At 33.1% G+C, this 10105-nt stretch overlaps 1 protein-coding gene across 1 annotated transcript; it reads left to right on the forward strand.

The window, feature by feature from the left end:
• The first annotated feature begins 810 nt into the window (after positions 1-810).
• On the forward strand, positions 811-8708 carry LOC114386892 (protein Brevis radix-like 4). Its single transcript, XM_028346954.1, has 4 exons — positions 811-1549; positions 5533-5668; positions 6650-7080; positions 8284-8708. Exons 1-4 carry the CDS (start codon positions 1122-1124, stop codon positions 8360-8362), a joined length of 1074 nt encoding a protein of 357 aa, XP_028202755.1. The 5' UTR covers positions 811-1121; the 3' UTR covers positions 8363-8708.
• The last annotated feature ends 1397 nt before the right edge of the window (positions 8709-10105 follow it).

The following is a 10105-nucleotide window of genomic DNA, read 5'->3' on the forward strand; positions in this document are numbered from 1 at the left end:
CATGTTAGTGTGAGTCAGGTTGCCAAAGATAATAATCTCTTTTTGAGTTTCACTCATCTCATTGTGTTGTCAAATCTCAGGTTAATGATTCCATACTCCTTAGAGGTGCTCTTAGCCAAGATGGCCTCTATGTCTTCTTAAATCTTTTGAATTCTTCTGCCAAGTCTATTGTTGGAAGGGCTGCTGCCTCTGTTCATATGTCTTCGTTTTTAGCTTTGTCTTCTCATTGTAATAATGTCAATACTAGTGAAATCATTACTAGTAACTCTAGTTTTGTTTCCCTTTGGCATAACATTCTAATTTCTACTGCTGTAACTCATGTTCGTAGGACTTGTAATATACCTTTTTTCAATAAAATGACAGAAGAATTGTGCACTGCCTGTTGTATTGGCTAATCTCACGAACTTTCCTCTTATCCTTTTGATTTGAAATTTTATTTTTTCTTTTTTTTCTATAATTTTTTGATGACTTTTAACTCTCATAAATTAAATTATGTTTTGATTTTTTTAATTAATTTTACAGATAAATTTTAACTCCAAAAATTACATTTTAAATTAAAATATGTCAAGTAAGTTCATATTCATTCAAATCTAACTTCAAACCAAAAAAATAAAATAATTTAATTTTACTAAAATAAAAATAAATAAATTTTTTACAGAATAAAAACAAACTTTAAATATTTTACACAAAATAAAAACATATTTTATCCAATATTAGTTTTAACCAAAGTGTGAAAGAGCGTGAGAATCCGAGCCCAAGTTTCCGAGAAAAAAAAAAAAAAAGCAGATTCCTCTCCGCTCCCTTTCCCTCTCTAGCCACGTTAAGTTACAAAACCAAACACCAAAAAGTAAAAGAGAGACCCACAAAACACACAAACTCAAACTTCTCCTTCCCATTCCCACCAGAATCCTCCTCCATTTACATTACTCCGAGGCTCAGCACATGCTCCCTCTTTCCTCGTCCAAATACTCATTTATTTATTCCCAAAATCCACGCACCCTAAATTCCTTTCCCTTCGAAGATTCTCTGACATCACCGTAACCGAAGAAGAAGTAGCTGATCCAATTCCGAACAAACATCCACACCTCATTTCGCAAACACGATCCAGAAAGGAAAAAAAAATGCTTACGTGCATAGCACGTCCGAAGAAACCCGGTGGCGACTCGGCAAGCGACGATCCGAGTTCGCGGAGCCAGCAGGGAGTGAAGTCGCTGACGTGTCAGCTGAAGGAGATGGCGCTGAAGGCGTCGGGAGCGTACAAGCAGTGCGGCCCGTGCGCGACGGCGCCGAGTAGGCCGAGTCGCAGCGGAACCGAGTCGGACTCGGAGTCGTCGTCGTCCCGGCGGCGGTGGGGGAAGGAGCTGGAGGCGCGGCTGAAGGGGATATCGAGCGGGGAAGGGACGCCGAGCTCGAGCGGGAGGAGGGTGGTGATGCTGCTCGAGGACGAGGAGGAGCCGAAGGAGTGGGTGGCGCAGGTGGAGCCTGGCGTTTTGATCTCCTTTGTGTCGCTTCCACGTGGCGGGAACCATCTCAAACGGATACGATTCAGGTACGTGTTTGTCGGTGAATGTTAATTTGTTAGTGGAAAGTTTTTGTTACTGAGAATTTCATGATTTTTTTTTATTTTACTATTAAATCAATCTTATATCTCATGGGAAAATATACTTGTGTCGTATTGTTAGGTTTGAAAGCGTTTAGACTTAGGACGTTGACGCTGTAGTAGTGTTGGTTGGTCCATGGTCTTCGATTCTGGCTAGTGATTGTGATTTTCTGTTTTTGTCGCTACAATAATGATGCTGAATTTCTAATTTTGTTAATGATTCATGTTTAATCATTCTTAGTATAGTCTTCTCCAGAGACTCAAATCTAAGATTTTGTCTAATGAAATATCTTTTGAATTAATAATTTGTTAGTTCAGTGATTATGACTCTTGTGACAATAAGAAAGATTCGAATCTAAAATTTTATCTAATAAGATACCACTCAATTAATAACTTGTTAGTTATAGTGATTGTGATTGTAACAGTGGCTGCTTATCTTTTGTTACCTCGACTGTCTATTCCCAATGCTCTTACTAATCACTATCTCATGCATGCCTACCAATCTTATTATAAGTCGGTTGTTAATGCTTGAATTGAATTAATAATAAATATTAATTTTTTTATATAAAAATTCATAAGTTGTAAATTCCATATTTTGAAAAATTATAAAAAAATTCTTATTATATTTTAAAATTTTTAAAACATTTACATAACATCTGTCTTGTGTAGTCACAGAAATTCTAATAATGCAACTTTGGCGGAGGAGTTGCTTTACTCTTTTCTTTTTAGTCCTACGATATTCAGTCTGATTAGGGACGGTGATATATAGTTCGTTTGAGATGGTTGTTGAATTGAGAATATTACAAAACTCTGGTGTAATCTAATTTAACTTGGCAAATTTTTGTATAATCTTTATGTTTAATTTTTCGTAGTACAAAATTATAATAACTAAAATAGATTAAGAAATATGTGTAGAAATTAAAAGAAATAATGTCTACTTGTAGTTAATTATAAACATAAAGATTTTATAGATATAGAAACAAATGAATGATTAAACTAATTAAAAATCATTTGACTGCTTAATCCGATTTTGATAATAATGCTGCATAGTTATTTCTGTTTAAATTACTACTACTACTTTAATTTGTTTATGTACTCCAGTTGTTATTCTATGGGTTCATACGTTGGTTTTGGGATTAATGCCTTTGGTTTCCGTGTGTTGTTTTGTTTGGTTTATACAGTAACAAACATGAAATTAATAGGGATATGTTGGCACGTATGATGATTGGTTTTATTTAACCTTTTAAATAATTGTTCATTGGTATTGGAAAAAAGTATCTAAACTCTCTTCAATTTTAAACTGTAATTAACGTTGTAAAAAGGTGTATCTATTATTAAATTAAGGGTTCATTTGATCACTTTAGAAGTAAGTTTATTATAAGAGATTTGTTTCTTTTATTTTGAACACCTGATTCTGGTCGTTGGTGAAACATATTGTAGTTTGACATATACTACCATTTAGTATTCATTTAGAGATAAATAATAGAACTTACTATACAATAAGAGAAAATTAACAAGAAAATACTAGAACTTTTTTTAAAAGATTTGAAAAATGAGTTGGACAGTCAATATATATTACTCGTGTTGACATAAGCAATTTTTATGTGCTGATCTCCTAGCAAAGCTTGGTGTGCTGTGCAACGTCATGATCTGCTTCTTCTAGCTGATGAAGCGGGTGTGATATATCCGCGGGGCCTCTAACTTGTCCTATTGTTTTTTCACTTCCCTCTTTTACCAAAAAAATAAAATAAAGTGTAATGAAAGAAATATTTGTTAGTATTTTTTAAACAAATTTCTTCTATAGATTAGGGTCATCTGGTCGTGATTCAGTGGTCTGAAAGTTAAGAAGTAGTATTTATATGCTAATGAATTTATTATAAATTGGGCAATGAACTAATAATGAGACATTTACGAATAGAGTGTTAGACTATGTGGGGGGTATAAAGGCAATTTTAAGTCGCGTGATGCATGATTTTGCATGAGGTGAGAATGATCCTCCAACAAAAAACATTTGAGAATATTTATTTCCGGAAATAAATCCGAATTTTATAACTTTAGGCTAACAAATAAACCCTTGTAAAAAAAACCCTTGTCTATTTTGTTTTGGTTAGAAATAGAACTTGCATTGGAACAGGTAACAAACTTGATCCTTTTATTTCTAATCGTTATTATCTATTATGCTCACTCATCTTATTCTCTGCCATATGTGATTAGTGTGTAGCCTCTAAAAACTCCAATTTTTCAACGTTATAAGTGATTAAAATGAATGAATCGTCCTCTGTATATATGAAAGGATTTAGGTGGGTCCACTTTCCCCTGTTATTTCACGCCTTTGCCAAAAGCAATCCTAAAAGTGGGTCCAAAAGTAAAACTTATTGTGGCTTGAGAGTGGATGTGGGCCAGTGTTAATTGTCTTGGGAACCTTTAAAACTGGGTCTTGTCGTTTGGTCGGAGGAAGCTCTTATGCATTATTTTTAGGAAATCAACAAGGATAAAATGGGACAATATTTTTTAAAATTTTAGAGTATTTTTAAGACATGAATATAAAAACAAATGAAAGATGGAAATATTATATATAATTTCATATATATGATCTCAATTGTTTTTATATTCAAATAATAGATATGTTTTTTCACAAACAATAATACTAGTATTCTTCATGCCTTATTTTTCGTAACTTTGTCTTCCTCCTATAACTGTTTTTGTCTTTTAATCTGCAATTTGCTGGGGAATGCTCCCACATCCTCTTTCACTCCATAAATATATACAAGACAAAATGTGAACATCTGCTAGGTGGGGACCTAAAAAAGTTGTAGATACTAGATAGCTAGCATAGCTTATAGTCTTGTCCTCTTTTTGCCCAATTTTGTTTTTTTGTCTTTTATCTCATCGTGAGATAAAAGCATCAAATATCAATGGTATCAGTTTTATATAAAACGTCCTAGTTGGTGACTTGTGGTGCATTCTCAACCAATTTGGCCATAGGGTTGCTGGTGGTGGGTCAATGAATAAATGATTTTCTCTTTAACTCTTTTCCCCCATGAATTTTAGCTCAGAAATTTAAGAGCATAGATAGGTCTTAAGTTAATATTAAATCCTACTGAAACATCTAAATCATATTCTCTTCACCCTCTTTAATATTTATATAAGGTTAGTTTTGTCATTTCACAAATGTACCTTTTCCTTTCCTTATCACTTTCCATCCAAACAAACAGGAGAAAAGAAAGTTTTAACTTTCTTTCCTTCCACTTTCCCTTGTACCAAACAACTAAGACAATCCTTCCACTTTCTACTATCTTTCTTTCCTTTAACTTTCTTTCCTTCCACTTTCTTTCCTACCACTTTCTTTTCCAAACCAAACATAGTATAAAGTTTGGACCCACCTGCTTTCGATTGCTTAGACAACTCCACTGTGAGGTCAATGTTGGCCTTATAACAACTTTATTTTCCTCACGGAATGATCGGGTTTGCTTTTAATTATTCATCAGAGAATTCTTTGTCAAAAAGCATCTACTCGAGTGACCTAACATAATTGAGAACAGTGTCATGCACCACTGACAATTAAAAATTCATCTAAGAAAAATTTGGTCAACAAAATATAACATAATCATCATAGCAGCAAATTGCGACCAGTTGGATGTTTCAAGCTTAGTCTCTCGAACCATTCCATACATTGATTGATACACATAGAAAAAAGCATAGTTATATCAGTAAGATTCAAAGAAGAAAAAATGACAATAGAGCTGACAAAACAAAGACAAAAAAATGAAAAAGTAGAACGGTTCAGCTGTCAATATTTTTTCTTTTTCATTATTTTTAGACTAAGATTGCATTGTTCATTTCCAAAATTCTGATGTACGTGTCAATGTTATTATAGTTCATATGATATGATGACTTAACAACTGAATTATGGTTTATTTTTTTATGTATAGTCGCGAGATATTTAACAAATGGCAAGCTCAAAGATGGTGGGCAGAGAACTATGACAAGGTGATGGAACTTTACAATGTTCAAAGGCTTGATCGCCAAGCTTTCCCTCTTCCAACTCCACCAAGGTCTGAAGACGAGGTAACTTCTGAATTTATGTAGCTTCTAGACATTGTTGTGTAAAATTTTGTAATCGTCTGCATCATGTTACTTGACCCAAATGTTTATTTTGGGCAATTTTCTTTTATAATGCCTATACTTAAAGAGTTATTATTACAATTTTAATTTATGACATGTATTTGCATGTGTACTAACTTCAATCACTTGGGTTAGAACTCAGAGAATCATTACTGCTCATGTCTGTAGACTGTACTGTAGGTATATAGCTATTCATTATGCGCTGTTATAACTGTTTGCTAATTTGATTTGGAATGTAGATGCAGACATCATGCGGTGGCAGTGGAGAAAATAGCAATGATGACTTTGGTCAAACCCTATTAATAGTTTCTCCACTCGAAAAGATTATAATTCAACAATGAAAATATACTTTTAAATATTCAAAATCATTTTTATTTATAAAATTAAGTATATCTATTACATAAAAAGAGTACTATTCATTTTTTTCCTCAACACTTTTTTACGATGAGAGAGATAAGAAGAGAAGAAAGAAAAATGTAAAGATAAGTGAAGTGAGATAAGTGAAGTGAGAGAGAGAATAAAAAAAACTAAAGTTGAGTTGTAAAATGATTATGTATAATTTGAAGCGAGAACAAAGTTATTGAAAACAATAGTAGTCACTTTGTAGAAAAATGTTTTATGGACACCCTATACTCTAGCCTCTAGGATATTTGTAGAGAGATAAAGATTCATAAAAATGCAGATGTGATAAAAGCCAAAACTCTATCTTGTATCGTAGGTCATACTTTTTTTTGGGTGAATTATTGTATTGTATGTTACACTGCATCTTTGTCCCATTTTTTCATAGTTTACCGAGGCGAAAGTTATGACCACATTGTTCTTTTTTTTCGATTAGCAAATGTTAATTTTGTTAGCACTCCCTTCTCCCTTAACAATCTACCCATTTTATATCTCCCTTATAACCACATTGTGGGTTGAATGCAGAGTTCAAAGCGTGAATCAATAGAAGATTTCCCAGTGACACCTCCACTGAGCAGGGAAAGGCCACCTTGTAATCTATACCGTGCCGGGGGAAGAGGAGGAGGAGGCATGGGAATGGGGTACTCATCCTCAGATTCCTTTGATCACACCTCAATGCAATCATCCCGGCATTACTATGACCCCAATGGTGTGAACTCAACCCCAAAGGCTTCCACCATTAGTGCTGCTGCAAAGACAGATATCTCATCAATAATGGATGCTGATGCTTCCATAAGAAGTAGTTCATCCAGGGAAGCTGATCGCTCTGGGGATCTTTCAATCAGCAATGCCAGTGACTTTGACAATGAATGGGTTGAGCAGGATGAGCCTGGGGTTTACATCACCATCAGAGCTCTCCTGGGTGGCAAAAAGGAGCTCAGACGAGTCAGGTTCAGGTAGGCTCGCCACAAATTGGGTCTTTGGATCAACAACTTTGATTTTAGATGATTCAGGTTTACTTAAAGGTTTTACTGAAATTGATATTTGGCCTAAATGCTCCCCCATTTTTCATAATGAAATTAAAGTTGAAAAACAAGTTATAAAGTGAGCATGGTTCGTGATTCATGCTTCAGATAAGCTTTCTTGAAGACAATGATAGTTCGTAGTAGTTCATGGATCATGCATTAAGTCTAGGCTTATCTAGCTTGATTGTTAGACCAGGTAAATAAAGAGTAAATCACAATTTTAACCTTTGAAAGTGTACACACTGTCACATTAGTTCCTAAAATTAAAATTAAAGAAGTATAAAATAAGTTCCTAAAATTTCCAATTGCTTCATCTAAGTCTCTCAATCACTTGTCGTCATTTTTATTCTTAAGCATATAAAAATATCATTACTCAAGTCAAACATTTTATTTTTAGTTTTAAACTAATGTGATTGACAAAATGCACTTTCCAAGACTTATTTGAAATTTCCTTAGTTTCAGGTAGTAATATAACAATTTATACATTTTCAAGTTTCAGGGACTAAAACAGTAGTTTATCGGTAACAGAATTTGAAATTAAAGTCACTTGATTATACTTGTTGCTAGCAAACATGTGAAATGGTTAAAGGTGGAGTACAATTAATTTACTCTATTCTACAAATTTTGGTCAGTCCTCCTACAACATTGAACTGACCGTTTCGCAAAGGCCAAATAACTATCTGTATCTTCAAATGCATTGAAATGCAATCTCGCCTTCACAGCATCATTTAGAGCAGCAATACCATGGTCAATAGAACTCAGGATTATCTGGTTTTGGGATTGGCAAATGATTCCGTCTGGCATTAGTCCTGAACTCACTGACCGTACCTTTCTTCACTGCATTCCATATGGCAGCAGCCTGTGGAATGTAGTGAAAAAATCATAGTAGAAATCCTTACAATCAGACTAGACTCAGTTCAAAGTCAAAAGTTATATCAAAATTCAAATAACTACTCTGATGCTTTATATGTTGTTTTTTTAGTTGTTTATTACTATTAGTCATTCTGCTCCTAGATGTAGTCTCAATTCCATAAGCATGTTATAAATCTACGAACGGGGATTGATGCGCATATTTGAGTTTATTTTTGTGACTGTATTTTTATTTCTTTTGGTGTTTCCTCGTATTTGGTGCAGTCGAGAAAAGTTTGGGGAGATGCATGCTAGACTATGGTGGGAAGAGAACCGTGCCAGAATACATGAACAATACTTGTGAGCTAGATGCCTAGATTTATCAAAGGGGTGGCTGCTGATGTTTCACAAAATGTGGAGGTGGTGTTTCTTATCAATTTGCTTAATCAATGTTTTTGTTATATAAAGTCTCCTTATAGGCAAGATGTCAGAACGAGTGCTACTATACATCCCTAGACCCTAGCGCTCGTGTTTCATCTTCATGCAATCAATTCTGGTTATTCTCTTGACTCTACGGAGTAAATGTAGCTTCTGTTAGTCAGGTTAGCAATTGTTTTGTCGAAACTTACAAGTAATGGGTGTATATTATATAGCTGTTGAAATTAGATCCAGAGAATGAATCTACTCATTTTCTTTTTGTTTCTTAAGCATCCAACTTGCAACTCCTAAATGAAACTTGCATGCGTCAATAATGAGAGAAAATACTAGTTTTGTGATCTGATTATCAATAATAGCATTATTCTAAGGGCACCGATTAAAGAACAAAAAATGAACAACTTTTATGAACAGATTTTGTGAGAGATTAAACTGAATCCCCTGCAAGATATCCACAGTAACCACAAGATGCACATATACGACGAAGGCCTTTGCACTAAAACCCCTTCAGCCAAACCTTCCCCACGAAAGGTTTATCCAAATCTATGTCGACATAACACACGAGCAAAATCCACACGTCAAACATCCAAAGTATGGTTATCCACCTTGATAAGTCTACCTACTACAGAAGCAAGTCCCAACAAAATGCTTTCATCATAATAAACAAGATTCAAACCTGGGAAGCAAATCGCAAATCCACATAAGTGTTTTGTCAATTTTGGCTATTGGAAAATTAAATTTTGGAAACCAAATCTGCACGATAAGGTAATGATCAAAGATCATCCATGTGCTACCCTCCATGAATTTTGCTCAATCATCTTGTTTAAAAATCTTATTAAATCCCACAAGACTTATATATATAATCTTTTAAAATTCTAATTAAGATTTTTTAAACAAGATAAAAAAATCTTATGATATTTAATTAAGACTTAAGATTGTTTTTTTAAGACAACCAAATCTAATGATATTTAATTGAGTTTGTTTACAACTAAAAAAAATCTGATATTCAAAATCACATAGATTTCAATGAATTATTTTTTAGGATTAATTTTGATGAATTTTATATAACTTTTTAGTAGAAAATATAAATATCATATTCATTAAATAATTTCTCCTAAATTCTTCATATTTTACCCTTCTTTCTGTCTTTTTATATCAGTTTTCAGATAAACTCTTGTTATTACCGAAATACAAAATCAACACCTATCCACATGGCCACACCAATCATAATACAAGATACATTATCCATCGACGACCTCTCCTTTGACATAAAAATCAATCACGAAAACTAGCACTAATAAATTGCCTTATTAGCATTCAAATCTGACAATCTTTGTTGATGCTACTTTTGATTTTTTTAAAAGAATAATTAATTTTTTTAATATTATTGTTTTATTTTTTAAATAATGAGAATTTTTGTTTAATAATTTATTAATAGTCTTGAAATAATTAATTAATAGTTTTAAAATAAATAAAAAGATAAAGTGAATAAAAAAAATAGATTGATTAAAAACACAATTAGTATATAGTTATCACATCTTAGTTATATTATATGAAAAAATTAAAACATTTAAATAACAAAAAATGCTAACAATTAGAGAGACAAATATAATAAACGAAAATAACGGAATGTACTAAAAATAACAATTGAAACATGAAAATAATGAAACTA

This window comes from Glycine soja, chromosome 15 (assembly GCF_004193775.1).
Source record: "Glycine soja cultivar W05 chromosome 15, ASM419377v2, whole genome shotgun sequence".
Lineage (NCBI taxonomy): Eukaryota > Viridiplantae > Streptophyta > Magnoliopsida > Fabales > Fabaceae > Glycine > Glycine soja.